This window comes from Camellia sinensis, chromosome 6 (assembly GCF_055761805.1).
Source record: "Camellia sinensis isolate YWXY chromosome 6, ASM5576180v1, whole genome shotgun sequence".
NCBI lineage: Eukaryota > Viridiplantae > Streptophyta > Magnoliopsida > Ericales > Theaceae > Camellia > Camellia sinensis.
The window spans coordinates 115715897-115738470 of record NC_138966.1 but is presented as its reverse complement, the minus strand read 5'-3'; the positions used below and the strand labels follow the sequence as shown (position 1 = coordinate 115738470).

Here is a 22574-nt window from a genome sequence, read left to right as displayed (position 1 = left end):
AACTTTCCCTTCTTTCCGAAACGAACAACTCCTCGGCGAGGCTGTATTTTCAGAAACACATGATCTTCAACTTTAAATGCTAAAGGTCTTCTCCTTTGATCTGCATAGCTTTTCTGCCTACTCTGAGTGATCTAAAGCCTTTGCCTAATTAGTTTCACCTTCTCAGTAGTTTCTTGAACTAACTCTGGCCCTACAAGAGGTGCTTCTCCGACTTCTGTTCAACATATTGGTGACCGGCAGGGCCGTCCGTACAAAGCTTCATACGGTGCCATACCAATACTAGCTTGAAAACTGTTATTGTAAGAGAATTCGACTAGTGATAAGTGTTTCTCCCAACTACCTTTAAAGTCCATCACACAAGCTCGAAGCATGTCTTCTAAAGTCTGAATTGTTCTTTCTGATTGACCGTCAATTTGAGGGTGAAAAGCTGTACTAAAACACAATTCTGTACCCAAGGCTTTCTGCAGACTTTGCCAAAATTGTGACGTAAAATGAGAATCACGATCTGACACTATTAAGACTGGTACTCCGTGCAATTTAATGATTTCTCGAATAAATAATCGACTTTAAGATTCGAGTGTGCCTGCTGGTCCTATTGGTAGGAAATGTGCCGTCTTAGTTAATCGATCAACCACCACCCAAATGGCATCATGGCCTTGCGACGACCAGGGTAATCCCGTTACAAAATCCATTGTTATGTGTTCCTATTTCCACTTAGGTATTGGTAAAGGTTGGAGTTTCCCTGCCGGCTTTTGATGTTCTGCCTTCACTTGCTGACACGTCAAGCACTTAGATACGAATTGAGCAACGTCTTTCTTCATTCCACTCCACCAATACTGTCACTTAAGATCCTGGTACATCTTGTTTCCTTCTGGATGAACCGCAATAATCGAATGGGGAAATTCTTTAAGTACTTCCTTTCTTAATCGTTTGATGTTTGGGAAAAAAATTCTACCTAAATACCTTAAACTACCATCTTGATAGAGCGTCCAATCTGGTAAAGATTCCCCGGACACTAATCGGGCCTTGATGAAGTCGGTCTCCTAATCAAATCTTTGGGCTTCCAACACTTTGGTAAGAAGTTGGGGTGTTGTAACTATTGTAAAAAACCTACCCTTACCATTCTGAGTCTCTGGTTGTAACTTAAACCCATTCACGGTGTTTACCATTTCCCATTCTTTAATTGATATGTTGGCTATAATCTCTCTTGTCTTTCGACTTAATGCATCTGCTACAACATTAGCCTTCCCGGGATGATAAGACAAGGTGAATTGGTAATCTTCAAGGTACTCCATCCAGCGTCTCTGCCTCATGTTCAAATCTCTTTGTGTGAACAAGTACTTCAAGCTTTTGTGATCGGTAAAGATCTCAAATTTTTTGCTATAAAGGTAATGTCGCCAAGTCTTAAGTGCGTAGACCATAGCTGCCAGCTCCAGATCGTAAGTAGGATAATTTTTCTCATGATTTTTCAATTGTCTTGATCCGTAAGCTACTACCTTCCCGTTTTGCATTAACACACTACCTAACCCTTCTTTAGAGGCATCACAATAAACAGTGTACCCAACATCACGTTCGGGTATGATTAATATAGGAGCGCTTGTCAGTCTCTTCTTGAGTTCTTGAAATGACTGCTCACACGCTTCGTTCCATTCAAACTTTACTCCTTTTTGCATTAGGCGTGTCATCGGCTTGGCTAATTTGGAGAAATCTTGAATGAATCTCCTATAATAACCTGCTAATCCCAAGAAACTACGAATCTCAAACGTATTCATAGGTTGTTTCCACCCCATTATTGCTTCTACTTTAGCAGGATCTACTGATATTCCTGATTCAGACACAACATGACCTAAGAATTTTACTTCCTTCAACCAAAATTCACACTTGCTAGCTTTAGCATATAATTGGTTCTCTTTTAGAATTTGCAAAACGGTTCTTAGATGTTGCTCGTGGTCTTCCTCCGATCGTGAGTATATCAAAATATCGTCAATGAATACTACTACAAATTGGTCCAAATAGGGGGTAAAATTTTTGTTCATTAAACTCGTGAATACCCCAGACGCATTCGTTAAACCAAATGGCATTACCACAAACTTATAGTGGCCATAATGGGTTCGAAACGCAGTTTTGGGTATTTCTTCTCCTCTGACACGAAGTTGGTGATATCCCGACCTAAGGTCAATTTTGGAAAAACATTTTGAACCCCTTAATTGATCGAACAAGTCATCAATTCTGGGTAAGTCATATCGATTTTTAATGGTGAATCGATTTAGTTATCGGTAATCGATGCACAATCTTAAGGTTCCATCCTTCTTCTTTGTGAATAATGCAGGCGTTTCCTAAGGAGACGTACCTGGTCTGATGAACTTTTTATTCAACAGTTCTTGCAACTGCCCCTTCAATTCTCGAAGTTCAGCTGGCGCTATACAATGTGGTGCTATTGAAATCGGTGAAGTCCCAAGATGAAGCTCAATCGTGAAATCTACGTCTCGTTTTGGGGGTAATCCCGGTAATTCATCGGGGAAAATGTCAGCGTACTCGCACACCACATGGGGTAATCCTGGATCCTTTCGACTTTCGTCTTCCAAAATTAGGCTTGCCAACCATCCGGTTAGTTGATCATGACATCGCGACTTGCGACACGTTGGAGTTAGAGAATCTTGTCTATCTCCTTTAAATTGAACTTCCGTGCCGTTAAAGGGAGATGCTGCCACTGTCTTACGGTAACAATCAATAATGGCTCGATGAACTGACAACCAGTCCATTCCTAGGATGACGTCAAAATCAGACATATCCATAACTCTTAGATCACAGATCAAATATGAACCGGAGATTTCTAGCTCACAAGATTTACATACTAGATTTACTCGGGATTGACCTCCTAAGGGTGAAGCAACACTCATAGCTATCTCTAGCGTCTCTGGCTCTAAACCCAAACTTGTCACATATGCAGTGGATATAAAAGAATGCGAAGCTCCAGAATCAAACAATACTTTAACCCAAGAATTCATAAGGATTAACATACCTTGAATTACCGATGGGTTATCAACATCTTCTTCTTGGAGAGCATACATTCTCCTTACTGCCTGTTGGTTAGTCCCTCCTGGTTTCTTTCCATTCCCAGCTCCTTGTGGTTGTGCTCTTGGTCGGCCTGCATTCCTAGAGGCTTGTGGCTGCCCCTTGTTGGTCTGAGTATTTTGAGTAAGCTTAAAACCTTGCCTTGGTTGGCATTTGTTGTATTGTTGTGCCCCTCGCTAATCCATAAAATACTCCTCACCTTGAGGACACTCATTTCGACGATGCCCCTGTTGACCACATTTGAAACATCTTCCTTTCCACTCATTTACAAAGTTTTCTCCTTGCTGGTTTCCTCGATTCTGCCTTTGTTGCTGCTGAATCCCTCCGGCATAAGGTGCTGGTGCATGATGGTTTCTGGTGTTGCGGACTGGACCTCCTCCGCGTGGTTGGTTGTTGTTCCTTGATCGTTGATTTCGAGTGCGTTCGGAATCTACTAATTCTCACTCCACAATTAAAGCTCAATCCACCATTTGAGCATAGGTGGACAGTTGCACTGCGATCAACCTTCCTCTAATGTCTGTGTCCAAACCCCATTCAAATCGCCTAACCTTATCCTCTTCATTTGTCACTATGGCTGAAGTGTACCATGAGAGAGCTTCAAAACGGTTCGCATATTGAGCGACTGACATTTTTCCTTGTTTCAGTTGGAGGAACTCTTGAATTATTTCTTGTCTTAGCGAGTTAGGAAAATACTTTTCCATGAACAGATCTTCGAGCTGTCTCCAAGTTAATGTCTCTACTTGTCGAGTATTTTTGATTATTTCCCACCAATGATCTGCTTCCCTTTCCATTTGAAATGCCGCCATGGTCACTCTATCTTGTTCATTTCGGATGTCAGAAGTATCTAAAAATTTCTTAATTTGTCTTAACCAAGCTTCAGCGTCATGGGGGTTTGATCCACCAAGGAATTTGTGGGACGTAGCTTTTCAAACTTCGCTATCATTTCCGATTTGTTTTGATCTTGGTTTCGGGGTGGTATATTGCCTACCCTATCAGCAATCGCGCGTATAATTCGAGCGGCATCGCCATCAGACACTCCATCACCATTACCGTTGTTATTATTTCTTGTTCGTCCAGCCATTCTGCATGATGGGATTTTTTTTTCCTTTAGTAATTCATGATTGGTTCATTTATTTTTTATCATTATAATAATAATAATTATTATTATATTTATGTGCAAGGATAGTAAAAAAAAAAACTTCATTAATTTGATTAGATAAGCTACAATTAGGAAAATACAAATAAAACAAAGGAAAAGATTAAATAACATACTACGGGCAAAAGATAGCCCCTACAATCCGAGTTAACTCCTACACTCACAATTCTAAACTAGGCAATTTTACATGTGAGCATACAAAACAATCAATTAGCCTAGCTTATAATTCCCTTAAGACCCATTAGAATAGCCAAGGAAAGCCTTTCCTCACAAGGGCTTCCGACTCCCATGTGGCTTGGAAAAACCCCATGAATCGCCACAACACCCTCACGAAGATAGCAATTTCGCACACACGATGCCCTAGCAGCTGCACCGGCTCCTCCCGATAGGTCCTCCAGTCCCTGAAGTCCACTGACCCATCTCTCCTCACAATTCTTCTTGGGTCGGGCATGATATACTGAAGGCTCCAAATGTCAAAAAGGTTGCCCACCCTATCGGTGAAACCATTCGGAAAGGGGCCTAGTTGATATAACTAGGAAGCCTCTTATATTAGAATCTGGACAGGTCTGACATAGGTACCCACCCAACTCTTAGCTTTCCAAGCACAACCTCCTAGGGAATAAATTCTAACATATACAAAAGAACCAATCTGCAACCCATTTCGCACATCCCAACACTCTAACACGGCTCCTATATTTAAAAGGTTCTAACTTAGTTAAGTCACTGAAAATTACAAATTAACGTAAGGTTCTCTTAAACGTAAAAATAATAAATTACTACCCATGGCCCAAAGGTTCAAACCTAGGCTCTGATACCAAACTGTGACACCCCAAATTTTGTTTTTCTTTTTTTGAGACATCATAAGACTTTAAATAACAATAACTTGCTAGATAAAATTTTAACTACTAATTACGAATTTTTAAATTCTTACATAGTCAAAGTCCAACAACAAAATAAAACTACAAGTTCACACACAACGTCACAACATAGTTAAATACTAATACAAGAAATAACATGATTTTATTTTGATAAAATCTTGACTCTAAGTTAGCCAAGGTTCGATATTAGCAGCAACTCCAATTTCAACCTCAGTCCCTTCCTCGACATAATCTAGCACGAAACGCCAGGACAACAAAATATATGCCATGGGTTTTGCAACACAGTAAGAAAACATAACCAACCTACCATTCTTTTTGAGAGAAAATAATGAGATTATAAACAAGAGGTAATAATATAATTGTAAACATAAATTACAACTAATAAAATAATTCAAATAATTTTAATAACTTAAGTGACCTTTGAAATCTCGCCAAAGAGGTTTAACTTACCAACCACTAAGTCATAGCCACGGTTAATTTGGAAGCCCCCACTTGGTCAAATATTCAAGAACTACCAAAGATGCCTACGCCCGGAGTTATATACCCAAGCCGTGACATCTGTGGTCTGCCCCAAGGGAACGGTCCGCCAGGGGTACGTAACTTTCCTGCGTGCCATCCGCACATCCACCCTTATTCCAAAATCAAATGCCGATAAGGGTTCAAATAATCCCCGTGCCATCTTAGGGTTTCGCAACACAATTTACTTCAAAATTATTAAAATCAGGGCTCACCCTGAATACCCGATATTAATCCTTTATCGGTAACTTTATATATTAAACACAAATTATTCAAATACATAGTAACACTACGCCAAAATAAGACATTAACGACGGTTTTTTTAACGGCGGTTTCGTTACCGCCGTTAATGACACTATTAACGGTGGTAACGAAACCGCCGTTAATACCGCCGTTAATGTATCTTTAACGGCGTTTCGTTACCGCCGTAAAAAAAAATTGTCGCTAAAGTACCTTCAACGGCAGTAATGAAACCGCCGTTAAAAAACTGCCACTAAAGCCCTCTTTTAATGGCAGTAACGAAACCGCCACTAAAGCCCTATCATTACCGTCGTTAACGACGGCGGTCTTTGCCGGCGGAGCTCCGGTGGAACTCCAACGAGTGGTGACCACGTGCGGCCAGAGGTTGAACATGACCATCTACAATAAAGCAAAAGTAATGTTCAAATATTTATTTAGGGAATATATATCACATAGAGTGGCTGTGGTGGAGTGGTTGGTGTGTTTGGATTAGAGGTCAAGGGTTCAAAACATAGGAGTGCAAGAAGAGAGAATTATTTTTTATAAAATTTGAACCTATTTACGCCGGTAAAGAACTGCCGTTTTTGGTCGACTTTTAACAACGGTAATTTACCCTTTTACGACGATTGTACCTTTTCCGACACGAGTATAAACGGTGGTAATGAAACCGCCGTTAAAGGCTTTAACGACAGTTTTACATCCTTTAACGGCAGTAAAAAACCGCCGCCAAAGCCCAATTTGGGTGTAGTGTAAAATCTGTCTCACAGTTTCAGATTTAGTTAAAAAAAATTATTAGCTCAAAAATTATTTCCAAAATTTCTGGATGAATTAGACATCATTATCAACAACTTTGTAGAAGAAATTATCTCAAAATTTTGAGTATAAAATTGTCTAAAAATTTGGGCAACATTCTGGCAGATTCAAAACAGATTATTTTCAACACAGTTTCAGATTTAGTTAAAATTTTGTATAAATTCATAGCAAGCTCAAAAATGGTTGCCAAAATTCTTGGATGAACTAGACATCATTATCAACAACTTTTTAGAAGAAATCATCTCAAAATTTTGAGTATAAAATTGTTTAAAAATTTGGGTAACATTCTGGCAGATTCAAAACAAATTAATTATTTTCAATCTTCTCTTTAAATGTATAAACTACACATGCAAGCTTATTTCTTTACAATAATAAGATGATTTTAAGACTATCAACATCTTCAAACACTTGATATACACATCACAAGATTCCTACACATATATATAAAATTTCTATTTATGAGTAGTCATTTTAATCCCAAGGACATAATCTGAAAACTTCACTAATAAAAAGAAATGAGAGGGTTGAGAGGGTTTTCTTACTTAATAGTAGGATTCAAATGGGTGATGACATGGTAGAAAAATTTTGCTTCCTTAACCTTTCTCTCTTCTTCCTTCTACTGAATCTCTCCTCACTCATATATACTTCTGCCTTCTTTTGTTTGTATGTGAGAATACGCTTAGTCCTTCTTGGGTATATATAGGCAGAGCTCTCTCTCTCTCTCTCTCTCTCTCTCTCTCTCTCTTTGTTATTCTCTGCCACAAATCTACTCCACCCAAGAGTCATGATGTGGTGAAATTTACCAAGCTTACATGCAAGGTAGCATGTGGCATATTCTGCCACCGAATCAGATTCTTTTTCTTTTTTTCTTTTTACTAATAATTTATAACAATACTTATTGAACATCTACAAAAATTTTATTCTTAATAAGGTCTTTGTTAGTGATAGAATTGAGTTAATTTAAAACTAATTTTTTTTTACACTATTATATATTTTAGGTATTTTCTGAATAACATTAATTAATTAATTAATTTATTTTCTTTTAAGAATAATTTAAATATGGGTTTTCACAAAAGTATATAAAGTTCTTGCTAAGAAGTATTAAAAATTCAGACAAGCAAAACAAATTTATTGCGTTATTTTTTTGTTATGTGTTTTTTCAAATTTCTTCGACACAGATTTTTGTTCATAGAAGGTGCATCTAATTTTTTTTTTCCAAAAAGAATCACAAAATTATTGGACATACGTCCTTCATGTATTTTATATGTTAATGATTGGACATACATCCTGTTAAAATATAATTCGTTCACAATGTAATTTACCAAAAACATAATGTTCGCTCTTACAGCAGCCATTGCGGGGTCGGAGTCCCCTTCCTCAATCACATTGGCAACCCGTGTGTATTCATCGTGGTCGGGTATTTCCGGGGCCACGGATTCGGTGCTGTCTGGGATAGCCAGCGTGACCTCATCAATTTGACTGTGTCGGCATATGAAGTTATGTAACGCCATAGATGCACATACAAAGGTCACTTGATTAGAGAAACTCAACTTCTGAATATTCCGCAATGCCCCCCACCTTGACTTCCACGCGCCGAATGTCCGCTCGATACAACTACGCAATGACGAATGTGCCTTATTGAACAGTTTGAACTCATTCTGTGGTGTTCGATTCCGATGGGTATTTTGGTGATACCTATTCTCCTTGTATGGGGCTAGGTACCCTGTCCTGTTGCTATAGCCGCTATCCACCAAATAGTATTTTCCTGCAACGAACGCAGAGATGTTATTCATTGTTGCCTAGTTGGTGACCATTTCGTTCTCAGTTTGCAATTTATAATTACAAAACTCAAAATTACTGCCAATAAAACATCGTTCGAAAAGAGTTTTTTTGGTTTATAAATGGTTGTCACCTACAATAATTTTAGGAAAGAACATAGTGTCAAATCAGAAGTTTACATTGTTTTTAAACTGACATCTCAAATTATTAGTAACAAATTTTTTTTTAAAGTAAGTTTTTTGTTTCAAATCATTTTTCTTGCAAGTAATTGTTTTTTAATTAATTTTGATTTTCAAATACTGATTTTCCAATTACAATTTTTTTGGGTGAAATAAATACAAGTGGCCATTCAGTTTTTTTTTCCAAAAAAATAATTTTGCTATTATTGTGTTACTAATTATTTTGTTTTTGAACTACTTTTTTTGTCAATACATTGTCTTGTCAAATACAACAATTTTGAATTACATTTCTGTTTTTTGTAAATAGTAGTTTTAAATATTTTGTTTCGACATAAAATTTTTTCAAATTAATTTATTTTTGAAATTTTTTTATTTACATTTAAAAAAAAAATGATACTGTGTATGTTCGCATTATTTTGTTTGTATTACCAGCTTTGAAATGTTGTTCTTTGTATCAAATAAAATACATACAAAAAGTGTACATTTCAAGAAAATATGAAATCAATCGTACCGATATGTTTATAATATTGTTTATTTCCTTATTATTATGAATGACTATTCATAATTTGAAATCAATTACCAACTGTAAAAAGTAATTTTATCAATTTTTTGTACGAGGGCAAGTATGATGTCGTAATTTGTCTTCAATTATTTTTAAATTATACTACTTCGTTAAATGTTTAATAATTTTTACCAGGTGCGGGGTGTGGGAAGCGATGTTTAGGCTCGGTTGTGACGTAGTGTAACACCCTGCTGTCGTGCATGCTCCTGTCCCAACCAACTAACACAAACGTGAAGCACAAATCGAAGTCACATACGGCCAGTATATTTTGTGTTGGCACGCCTTTTTGGCCATAGTACAAAGTGGCGTACTCTTACGAGACACGAGCCGTCACGTGCGTGCCATCTAGTGCACCAATGCAGTCCTACGCAACGCACCATTATTCAGAAAGTATAAATAAGAATTCAGGGTATATGTCGGCACTGTGATATTTAAAATTTTATGGAAAGTGTCACCTTGAATGGCCGGTACCGCCGTTGCGATCGTAAATGTGGGTGGCCCCCTTGTTGAACTTGCTCGGGCGTAAGACTCTTACTATGAACCAATGTGAACGGTATCATAGCTTGCATAACCTCACGAAAATTGCGTGACAATGTCTCCTTCGAGTGTTGGAACCGTTCTTGCAAATCTTTCCAATCCATTCCCTGCAATGCACAAATGAAAATGGTTACTTTCTCTTCCAGCGGAACACCATGCTCCCGCTATGGCAATGTCAATCCAAAACTATGAAGCGCGTAGCATAACAACAAGACGACTAGTTTGGACATACTGACAGCATCTTCAAACCGGCCTTAGTGCCCGTTAAACAACTCATACATCCATAAACGTTCTGAAAGTATTGATGTATTTCGAGGGACTTTGTGATAATGATTGTAATAATATCTAGCTGCACTGTTTCACGCCTCTATCAAGTTGTGATCAATTTCGACCACCATTTCCCGCACAATTTCAACGACAGCTTCCCAGGATGTAATACTGTGCACAATGTGATTAGAACCAGCGTCGTCCACCATTTGTAAAAAATGGAACGCAAAATATGCAAAAATAAAATGGCAATACGATGCCCACTACGAGTTTGACTATCAAAAATCTTCCACAATCTAAATGAGTGATGTGTACAAATGTAAGCACACCTTCTGCATGGAAGATGAAAGAGTTTAAGGGAAAGGGAGAGGGAGTGTGAGAGAGAACCACACTGTCAACATATGATTATATAAACAAATGAAAGATACAAGGAGAGATGAGCTTTGGTGGTGGTGGTGGGTACATTTTCCTACATTTCAAAAAGTTCACTTGCTTGTGAGAGTTGAGACAAGGATGAAGGGGCCTACGTCTATGATTCCCTTTTCTTTGGTTCACCTAAAAAATTTTTTTGTGTTTAGGAAAGTGTATGTTGTGCATCCAAAATAAAATAGACACCTTGTTTTGGTATAATTTTTTAAAAATAGTGTTCAGAAAATTCTATTTTGTTCCAATGTGTAATTTTTGTGTTATCTACCTTTTGTTCATATTTTATAGTCAACTTTTTAAATTGGTAGATACACGTGACATGAATTTACAAAAACAGTAAGATAGTGTAACGGAAAAAAAAAATTGTATAAAAAATTAACACTAAATGGGAACAAAATTATGCTTCAAAACAAAGAAAAAATATTAATAAAGGAACCAATTTGGATGCCTACAGTCTTCAAAACAGTTGAATAAGAAAAAGGTAATGGCAAAAAGGAAAATTATAAATTGCGAAAAGAGGGAAGCAAAGTACAGTGTAGGTGTGTCATCGACACCACAATGGGTTTTCTAATAAATTTTACAATTTTAACTGTTTCAGTAATTAAAAAAAAAAGAAGTACATATAATAATATTTATTTATAATGATTATTGAAAAAATCTGCAAGACTCCAGTAGTATGGGCAACTCCAGCTTTTTCGTTGTCTTTTTTTTTTAATCTTTAATGATCTTTTTTTCAAAATTATATCAAACTTTTTTTTAATTTTCAGCTCTGTTGGCAATGTGGAAAATAAAAAAATAATGAAACATAAAAAAGAAAAAAAATCACAACAAAAAATGCACAACAAAACAGAGGAGTTTGGCACACTATACTTTTTTGTGAGAAAAAAATTATGTGAAGTGGATTTTAAAAATTTAACAAATACATATGATAATTCAAAAATCTACAGGAATATATATAAACCTGTTGAAAGCATGCATGATGAAAAAAGTATTCACTGAAAAAACATTCACTAAAAATCTAGTAAAACAGGTTGAGATTCCCATAATGAAATGTGCAGCATGCTCGGTTCTCTCAAGGGAATCTGCAACACCTACATCCTTATATCTAAGGCTAGCATCTACTTTATTAACATTGACACATCAAACCTTCCCCCAACTAGAAGACAAACTACCAATTGCCACGCTTTAATATTTTCTATATTTATAATCTGTAGCATTTGTCCTCTACAGTTCAATCCCAGGCTATAACCAGCAGTCCTCCACAAATAAAATTGAGGTAGAAAATCATGAAGTATATGAATGTCCACTACTCACTCACAACAGCCGAAGATGCATACCGAAGCACAACAATCTGCCAAAATCATGAAGTATATGAATGTCTACTATTGTTTCATAATGTAAGAACATAACAGCACAACAATCTGCCCTATACAAGAAGCTATCAATTGCACCCTCAACACAATCACAAACATGCTACTATGTAAATCAAAGATTTTGATATAAGTAAGACCATGCAAAATACACAGGCCAAGGTTTCCATAATGCAAAATACACATATTGCAACTCAAGTGGCCAAAGATAACCTGTTTCACCAAACAACTGCAAGCATGTACTACAACATCAACATCATCACACAAACCAAGCGATTGATGAAGTCTTAAAAATTCCATGCACAATGTCATAGTTTTTGGGAAGGAAGAAAAAATGGCCTACTGTTTGTTTGAAAGGAAAAAAAAAAAAGCAATACACAAACAGGTTACAACATGACAGAATTACTGGATAGTCTCAGAACCAGCCACCACCCATTCCGGAGTTTGCTGCTGATGGGCTACCCATATTTTGGGATTTCTTCATTCGCAGCTAGCTAATGACAGCTGCGTCTGTTGGAATCCGCACCATTATGGCTTAATTTGTCGGGTTGTCCAGTACTGTCAAACCGAAAACAATTAGTGGGTCTTGCGGATCCAGTCCTTCCAGCGAGTACAACCTTGTCATACACTTGTCAACGAGGTCCTATGTCGAATCTCCGTAATCATGATGCACGCGGACTTCTTATTGTTATAATTTAACTGAACATGCAAGGTTTTCCATGCTACTCGCTAACATCGAAGCTCTCTCACTCTACCATTTTTTTCGCTGTGGGTGTGTTGTACGACATAATTTGCATTTGCTCCCGCCACTTGTTGGTGTGTCGTCAGCGTTAATTGCCGACGACGTAGCGTGTATGGTCACCGGTGTGGCATCCTCTGGCGCAGAAGTATGGTGGACAGTGTCTTCACGCTGCGCGACAGGCTGGAAATAGGGCAAACCGTTGTTGTCTTTGCAATCTTCTTCATCTATCGGCAAAGTACCGTCATTAGTTGCAATAGGTTCGAACGTTGCACCTGGTGTCCATGCATATTTTTCGGTTGTCGTAGCGCCTTCGTACACCTTTCACATGAGGTCCATGTGCTCTAACGGTTTCGTTTTGAAGTTGATTGCATTTTTGTCAACCTGGGAAAAAATAAAAAATTGCACAGGATTAGATGCCAATGGTTGCAAAATCTACAGCATACGATTTGAAAAATTTGTATTTCATGGTGTGTGAGTGAACCTGCTGCTAAGCCATACCAAAAAATAAAACTAAGCTGGTTAAATTCTAAAATTATCTTTTTTATCTTATAGTGTTGCAATTGGAAGGTTCCTTTGTTTTACTAATTATTTGAGACTGAGAGAGCAACAAAGTAGTTATATCTACATATTCTACAAAGTTTGTACAAGAGAAATCATTACATCATATGAATATAAAACATTTCTTATAAAGGCATAGCTTGAGAGAGGTTTTGGATGCTCCAAAGGTGATGAATATTATGAAAGATACAAAACCAGCAGAACAGGTAGCTTTGCAGGCCCACTTTGGTCAATATTTTTGTTCTAATAATTTTTTTTTTGTTTGAGAATTGGGAGTTCTTCTCATCATGTCCCTTCTTAGCTTTTGTTGTTTATGCAGAGATGTTTATTAATAGTGGTCGATATTTCTGCCTTCCAATTTATTCAGGTTCGAGCTCTTAAGGAGTTTGTCAACATGCTTTGTAATGTCAGGTTCTACCCTTGATATCTATGTTCCATTTTCCTTATATTTGTTCGCAACAGTGATGCCAATTCAAAAATGCATAAACAATGAACTTGTAGCCAAATGAGGCTCCATTCCTCCTAATTACAATACAGTACTGTCTTGCATCATTTTAGATTGCAAACATTTTGGATGGAACATCCTGAAATGTTTCCTTATTGAAACATCTAGCATCCAAAAGTTTTAAAATTTCAAATCCTAGGGTTGAATGGGGTGACACCTACAAGTGTGTATGCCACATGTTTTGTGTGCCTGTTGGTGTTTCAATTGAAGTTTCTGATGTGTAGCTGATATTTCATTTTCAATGTTCTAGTCAAATTAAACCAATGAAGTGAATAATATATTTTGTGTTTGCTCCAATCATAACTATGTTTCCTTATTCAATTGTGTCATAGAATTGAGTAAGGAAGACAGAACAGAGAAGCAATTTATAGACGGAACACTACTAGTAAATGCCCATTCACATTCACAACCAAGTTGGCAAGTATAACAAAGCTACTTGGGATGAAAAATAGGTGTCTAACATTAGTCATACAGCAGTAGTACATGGCCAATGAAACTCATAAACCTTACCCCCAAGAAATTGAAATTTTCAATCTATCTTACATTAATTTTGTCTGTCCAACCAAGTGACATTGCATTTCATTGAATACAAGGACTAATAAGGCTTTCATAATTTGTGCTAAAATAAAAATATTAATCAACAGTTACATAAAATAATGCTTCTAATATCAATAATGCTTGAGGCCGTGAATACCATTTTATTTTATTTTTTTGTGCCTGTGTTAGTCTGTTTTTTTTTTTAAAAAAAAAAAATTTCCTATATTTTCTTTTTGCAAAAGTGGTTCTGTGTAGAAGTATACTAAAAAACTAGACATCACGCACTAACTCAACTTGTATAGTTTGATAAGGTGAGTGGTTGGATTAGACTGGTTGTATAATTTTATCACCCAACCAGTCCAACCCAACTCACTCACCTTATTAAACCACATAGGCTGAGTTTTTTGTTTTTCTTCTATTTGTTTGGTTGTATTGTTTTTTTTTTTTAAATTTAATTAAATTTTATTTGTTGGGCTGTGTTGATTTGGTTTTTTTTTTTTAAAGGTGGTTATGTGTAAGGGTGTGTCAAAAAATTAGACATCCCGCACCAACTCATCGTATAAAATTATATGGAATTAACAAATTTTAACCAACATGCTAACTGATCAGTCAATTACGTTGGACTGATTGATTGATAAAATTGATTGATCAGTTAGATTGTTGGTTTTCGTTTTGTTAATTTCATATAATTTTGTACAATGTGCTGGTGCGAAATGTATAATTTTTTTGGCACAACACATAACCACCCTTAAAAAAAAAAAACTAAAAAAAACACACAAAAAAAAAAACTAATTAACACATCTAGAAAAAAAAAGAAAAAAAGAAAAAAAGAGGAATTCGAGCCAAATTCGAGGCCTAGAATTCAAGGCATCTACCACTGCCGTTCTAATATATGCATGAGTATCATGTTGGACGTGAGTAAAACTCATTGGAAATGTTACCTTTTCGTAATACACCCACCAGTCATCAGATGCTTGTATCAAACCCATCGCTTCATTGTAACTTATGCTGGTTAGCCCATGTCTGCTGTTCATCAGTTTCGACCACGACTGCCAATCCTTTTTTAGCAACTTGTACTTGTTTTGCAGTTGCTTGACGCCATGCACCTTATTTGTACGCTCCTAGAAGGCCTTGCAGACAGCTCCATATTCATGCATTGTCATTGTATGAAAGCTCCCCTTGAAACTAGCGTCCAACTCTTTGATAACAAGTTCCAAAAAAACTCGCACCGTGTTGGAGTCCCAAGCTACTTTAGGCACGTTTGCGGACTGCTGCTACGTCTGTTTACTACCGTTCTTACGCAAAGTTTTGGAAGGCGTCGACTGCGTTTGGGACTGCTCCATTTGCGTACTACAATGCAACAACAATTCTGGTATACGTGGAAAAATTGAAAAAATTGAAAAACAAATTGGGAAAAAATAAAAAACATATAAACAATTCTCAAACAGAGCTAAATTAGACAAAAGGCCAAAAAATTATACTACAAACGTTCTTCCCAAACTCACATTAAATATTATATTTTTTTTTATAAAAAATGTAAAAACAATAATAAAAAATGATAACAAAAAAATACTCACTTGAAGTACAGTTACATACAAACAAACATGAGCTATGTATCATAAATGTATGACCCAATACCGATTGCAATGAAATTAAGGAAAAGCACTCAATTGCAGATCAAATGAACAAGTTGTCAGATCAAATATTGAAGAAAAAAACACAAAAATTACAATACGAAAAGTACGAAAAACATCGGAGACAATAAGGATCCCAAGCTTCAAATCAAGGGAACCAAAAATGTAGGTCTTCAGGCCTCAAAAGTCATCCAGATGACCTACTCCACAGCTTGCGCCGAGGAGGATCGGAGCATTCTCTCAGCACTGACCACTTGGCATATCAATTTTCACTCTCCAAACAACAATTTAGGAAATCACAATTAGTGTAGGTACACTGTGTGCCATTTTGGGAACATAGTAAAAAGCCACGTTTTTGGACAAAATGTCAAAAAACGTGGCTTCCAAAAACGCAACAAAATCCCTTTGGGAAGTGCCAAAAACGCAGTCCTAAAATTACAAATTAGGGCCTATGAAAAAAAAATAAAAAAATAAATCTCTTATGTTGGGTAAGGGTATTTTGGTCATTTTAATTTGATTTGACACCATAAATAAATATTAAACTAAAAAGCAAAAAGTCAGCTTTTTACCAACTTTCCAAATCACTTCCAAAAATGCCAAAAAGCTTGGTAAAAAGCTAAAAGCCAGCTTTTTACCAACTTCCCAAAACAACCCTGTATGTGTGTCAGTGTGTGTATACATACATACATACATACATACATATATATATATATATATATATAAACTAGCACTGGCTACAACTTAAGTTTTATACATATATACTACCACAGCTTCCCTAGCTGCATGAGATTGATTTTCATGAACACTTCATACCTGAAGATTCTCTAGCTGATTGATACAAGGATCCTAGTCATGTTAATGAATGTTTGAGGAATAAGATGTAAGTTTTTAATGTTTACATGAATTGCATTATCCTGAGAATGTCAAATCTGCTATAATAAAAATCTATATTTCAGTTTCTAATCCTGTATTTTTTATTTACCTTTCTATATCTTATCAAATTTCTTCTGCAGTACCAAACATTGTATGCAGAAAACAAACCATGAGTTGGGGACAATGGACATCTGGTCATGTTCTTGTCTCTTAAACTCTGGTATCTGTTGATGATGCTTCAAAGGTATTTTATAAAAGTAAACAAAAATAACAAGTTATTTTGTTAGGTATTGATTTGCTTTGCTTAGACAAAAGGGGGATCTGTACAGTAATGGTTCAAATGCGAAAATTCATTTGCGTGGAAGAGATGTTACCTTGTAGTTAGGGGGAAACGGGCCGGAGTGGTGTAGATCTAGTCAGCAGTGGTGCAGATCTGGGCAACGGATGGTCCGATAGCCGCCGGTTACTATTGTCATGCAATCGAGTTGAGGTCAGACTTTTCTACGGTTGTAGAGGTGCAGTACGGTGAAGGGTGCGACGGATCTCCGGCAGTCACTGGTGTGAGCATGACGGAGTGGACTTGATTCTCCGACTAAGGAACTGTGTTGGTTGTTCAATGACGAATACAGGTTGGAGAAGGAAAGGGGAACTTCGGGTGAGAGGATATATTATTGTGATATATCTGTTTTAGAGGAAGAAATACAAAGCAGGGGCAAAATTGTATTCTTACCCTCTGCAGATTCAGACACAATTTTGCTGCCCAATGCATGAAAGTAGGATAATTTTTTGACTTTTTTAATAACTTTTTGACTTTTTATCTTTTTCTGAAAATGCCAAATCTAGACAATCACTCTACCCGTCCGTCCGAGTTACACTCTTATTTTATTTATTTGTTTTTTTTTTTACAAAAGTGATTTGTTTTTCCTGAACAATTTTTTTTAAGGATACTGCGATTTGCTTAAAATATAAATTGTTTCTTGTGATTTAGAAAATTATAAATATTTATTTGTCAAAATTTTTTATTTAACAAAATTAATTAAAAAGTGAAATTTTTAACTGTTCACCTATATAATAATAAAATTATTTAAATTATTAATTAAAATAAAATTTTAACATTATTAAAAATTATTAATTAACTTGATAATTTATAAATAAAATAACCTGTTTATTATAAAATTAGAAACTTAAACTAGAATCATATAAGTTAATTTGTAATTTAAGTAAATATATTTACTTTTTTTTAATGCACGTGGGCAGCTCGGTCGTTTTGAAACGACACCGTGTGTTCTCTGTTCTCCGCATCGTCTTCTTCCCGTCGATGGATTGCTCATACTCATCATCGTCATTACTAACTCAGTAAAATGGGAAGCTTAAACAACAACAAACCCAGTGGTAGACTCATGGGACCCCATCACAACCCTCCCTGCACCCGAACCCACCAGATCACAGCCCTAGCCCTCGTCACCGCCACCTTCTTCCTCACAAGACTCTTCGACCAGTACTCCCCCGCTCCTTGCAACCACTCCTCCGCCGCCTTCTCCACCGACGGCGGCGGCGGCTCAATCTCGTGGCCCCACCGAGGGTATGGGTCCCACCTCTCCCTCAAGATCTACGTCTACGATGAGCTCGAGATCGACGGCCTCATGCCCTTATTGTACGGCCGCGACGGCAACATCTCCCCCGACTCCTGCCTCAAAGGCCAGTGGGGCACTCAGGTATGTATACACAATTCCCCAATTTCTAGGGTTTCGATTTTTTTATTTTATTTATTTTTTATAATTTGTTGTGTATTGTGGTTAATTTGTGTTTGTTTGAATGGGGAATTTTTATAGGATTCAAAATTTTTTGTTGTTTTTTTTGTTATATATGATCTGTGTTGGTAATTTAGTTTTTATGTTGATGTTGTTTGTAATATGAAATGTAGGTTAAAATACACAGGATGCTTTTACAGTCGAGATTTCGGACAAGAAAGAAAGAGGAAGCCGATCTTTTCTTTGTTCCAAGTTATGTTAAATGTGTCCGAATGATGGGCGGTCTGAATGATAAAGAGATCAACCAGACTTATGTGAAAGTAATACTGCATTTCAATGCTTCAAAATCTTCAATGATCAACCAGACTTGTCCAAGCATGTCCTTTTTTCTTTCTTTTCTTTTCTTTTAGTTTTTTAAAATTTAGACCCAGACAATTTGGAGGACAAATGTGTCCATCATTTAGATATCTATAAAACTAATTATAAGTTCCAACAAAATAACTTAATGATACAATGATAAGAGAAACAATGTAAATTTATAGGAGTTAATGTTATGTTGCATTGCTTTTCTTATCTTTATTGCATTGCATTTCCTCCCTTGTCGTGTCCTACATTTTTTTGAAAATTGCCGCGTCAACGTGTCCAGATCGTATCTCCGTCTGTTTTTGTGGTTCTTAGAGCAGAACATCAAGCAAGAACTGTATTTAGTCATTTGTGTATTCTTGGTTCTCTTTTAGTTGACATTGGTATGTAGTTTACCTCATGAAAGTGTTATATTTCACTAATGTTGTCATCTTTTGCTTTTAGGTGTTAAGTCAAATGCCATATTTCAGGCTATCTGGTGGCCGCAACCACATCTTTGTCTTCCCAAGGTACGATTGTGTAGTTATTGTTTCCTATTGTGTCATGATCACTTTTAACATGACTTATCATGTTGAATTTAAATAGATTGTGGAAGTTAATTTGGCCATGTTCGTTTGGCAGATTAGGCTAGATGAGATTGTTAATGGGAGATGGTCAGGGAAGAGATTGTTAATGGGGGAATTGCTAGTAAAAAAATTAAGTAAAAGTGTGTTTGTTTTGATAACAGTGTGGGAGATGGTAAATGATGAGATTGTTAAATTATTTTTAAATAAAATAAATTAAAAAATTATTTCTATGCTATAAAAAATTAAAATAAATATTAAAACAAAAGGTGCACTTCAGTAAAAAAAAAAAAAGTTGGCTGGTTAGTTATTTTTTTGTCCGGCCGAATGTTTTTTTGGCCAGCCGGTTATGTTTGAAAAAAATAAAATAAAATAAAATTGCACTGCACCGAACGTTCGGGAGGACGACCAGACGGATGTCTGGATACACTCAATCTGCTCATTAATTTCCTAACCCAACGGTTTACCCAACCAAGCTAAGCCCCCCTACTGAGGGGGATTAGTAAGCCGCTTGATGTATGAAGCGGCTCTCCCAAATCATTACCAAACGTGCTGTGGGTGGGACCCACAACACAACCATCCTACTCCAATCCGGCTGTTGAAGCGGCCAAACAAATGGGACCTTTAGGAACACTTCATTGGCTTAGGTCTGACTGGTGTTTCTTCGTATCTTTTTTAATGTTAGATTTAACATTTTTTTTTTTTTTTTTTTTTTTTTTGACATCACCCATGTGATAGAAGGCAAAATATGTAGGTACATTTGCCACCATTGTCCTTGGTGTCTGTCGCCTTCTTTTAATACCTTTCCATTTTATGTGAATTTACTAAGCTATTCTTGTTGATGAATGATCCATACATGCTTTCTCTCACCCAATTGCAGTGGTGCTGGAGCTCACTTGTTTAGATCTTGGGCTACGTACTTGAATCGTTCAATAATTCTTACTCCTGAGGTACCACATTGACTTCCCTACACAATTTATATGACACTGTTTTGTTTTAGAAAACGCATGTGAACTTGACGTTTTTATGCTTATTTGTTCAAATTGATGATGCCTCGCATACCTGCTCTTGATTTCAAGAATTTTGTATGTGATTTATTGCAGGGGGACCGCACGGATAAGCGAGATACTAGTGCCTTCAATACATGGAAGGATATCATCATCCCTGGAAATGTTGATGATGGGATGACTGCTCATTCGGATAGGCTGGTCCAGCCTTTGCCTTTATTTAAGAGGAAGTATTTGGCAAACTTCTTTGGTCGAGCACAAGGAAAGGTTGGTCGTCTTCAATTGGTAGAGCTTGCAAAGCAATACCCAGATAAGGTATGTCTTTTCTGTAACTTCTGGGTTTTTGGGTAACCAAGTTATTTATTACTAGAAAAAAAGAAGATGGTTACAATGATGCTCAAAACATACCCGAGAAAGGGCGCAAAAAACATCTGAATTAGCTTCATTTTGTTCACCCCATGATTAACCATGATGTTATAGATGATAATTACAATTAATGATTGTATTGCCTAGAGTGGGATCCATAAAGAAATTTTTATGCATTCTAGACTTAGGCATTGAACTTGTATGGTTGTCATACATGCATATCACTGCCTTGTTGAGCAAAATACGTCTTATTTTCTATATGGTTTCTCTTGATTGCTCTGTCTTATTGGAAAGATATTTCCTTCTAAATACGCGGATACTGATTTTGTATACAGTTGGAATCCCCAGAGTTGAAGTTCAGTGGCCCTAACAAATTGGGAAAGAGAGAATATTTTGAACACCTCCGAAATGCCAAGTTCTGCCTGGCCCCGCGTGGTGAGTCCTCATGGACTCTTCGCTTTTATGAATCTTTCTTTGTGGTACTCTCTCTCTCTCTCTCTCTCTCTTCTCTTCACAGACACAATCAGACAGAGCCCTAACACAACTGCTTGCACTAAACAGGAGTGTGTCCCGGTGATCTTATCAGATTATGCAGAGTTGCCTTTTCAGAATGTTATTGACTACACTCAGATATCAATCAAATGGCCGTGGAATCGTATAGGTTCTGAACTTTTGGAGTACCTAGAATCAGTGCCAGGTGAAATTCCCACGCTAATGTCCAAATTTGTTTTGTTTTGTTTTTTTGTTTTTTCTTTCTAGCCTGTAGCATTGTGGCTAACGACTTTAGTTTGCTTCTCAGATAGAGATATAGAGAGGATGATTGCCTATGGAAGACAGGTGAGATGCTTATGGGTTTACGCTCCCGAATTGGAGCCCTGCTCAGCATTTAATGGAATTCTGTGGGAACTTCAGAGGAAAGTCAGGCAATTTCACCAGTCAGCCGAAACTTTCTGGCTCCACAATAGATCTATAGTAAATAGAAACTTGGTTGAATTCAGTCACTGGAAGCCTCCGATGCCTTTGCCTTGAGTTCACTGGGGAGATGATCACTTACACTCACCAGCGTCGTCTACACAGATAGATATGATCATTACTCGGTTGATGCGTTTTCTGAGGTGGCAAATTTTTTTTTTTTAATGGCAATTGGATTTTATGATGCCACCTAGCCTTGTATACAACTTTTGATAGTGGAATGTCGAAAAACGATTCAAACCTCGATTGATTGGACATGTGGCAAGGTTTGGTTTGGCAGTTACTCAGTCTTTCATCCCCCGGAAGATCGAACATCAAGGCATAGTTGATAACCTCCCCATTTCATCATCAGTAGGAAAAACTGGAGGAGAAAGGACATGGATATGGGTTTGAGGCACTAATTGTTGTATGTAGAGAGAGTTGAAGGATTCTGTCTTGACAAAACCAAAATGGGTATTATTGAGTATCTTGTGACCTTGTTTACATGATATTCCTGAAACATTGTGATACATCATCATTTTTTGTGTTTTAATTATTCAACAAAAGTGAGTTAGTTGGTTTGATCTACTAGGGGATAAGGTCACACGGTGCTCGTAGTGAATAATTACCCCCTTTTCACACGAGAGAACAGATCAGCCTTTCTCAGGTTATTAATTATTATTATTATTTGGGGTTTTTGGGCCTTAATACTGCACCTTGGGCTGGGTGAGCTGATATTGATACAATGGGCTTACTGGATATGTGTGGGCCGTTCTTCTATTTACTGGCCTGTTAATTGTTTTGTAATACCAATACAGAGGAAAATATGAAGCCAAGCAAAAGGTCAGACCCAAAAAGAAAAGAAGTATGACATTTCTATATGTGCAAATTAACAATTTATTGTGGTTATGTTTGAAGTGTCGATT

General features: G+C 36.8%; 1 protein-coding gene across 1 annotated transcript; it reads left to right on the top strand.

The window, feature by feature from the left end:
* Nucleotides 1-17875: 17875 nt before the first annotated feature.
* Nucleotides 17876-22236, top strand: LOC114310339 (Exostosin family protein). Its single transcript, XM_082876973.1, has 8 exons — nucleotides 17876-18362; nucleotides 18572-18718; nucleotides 19206-19270; nucleotides 20205-20274; nucleotides 20428-20646; nucleotides 21033-21176; nucleotides 21259-21394; nucleotides 21497-22236. The coding sequence occupies exons 1-8, from the start codon at nucleotides 18009-18011 to the stop codon at nucleotides 21724-21726; spliced, it is 1365 nt and encodes a 454-aa protein (XP_082733099.1). The 5' UTR covers nucleotides 17876-18008; the 3' UTR covers nucleotides 21727-22236.
* The last annotated feature ends 338 nt before the right edge of the window (nucleotides 22237-22574 follow it).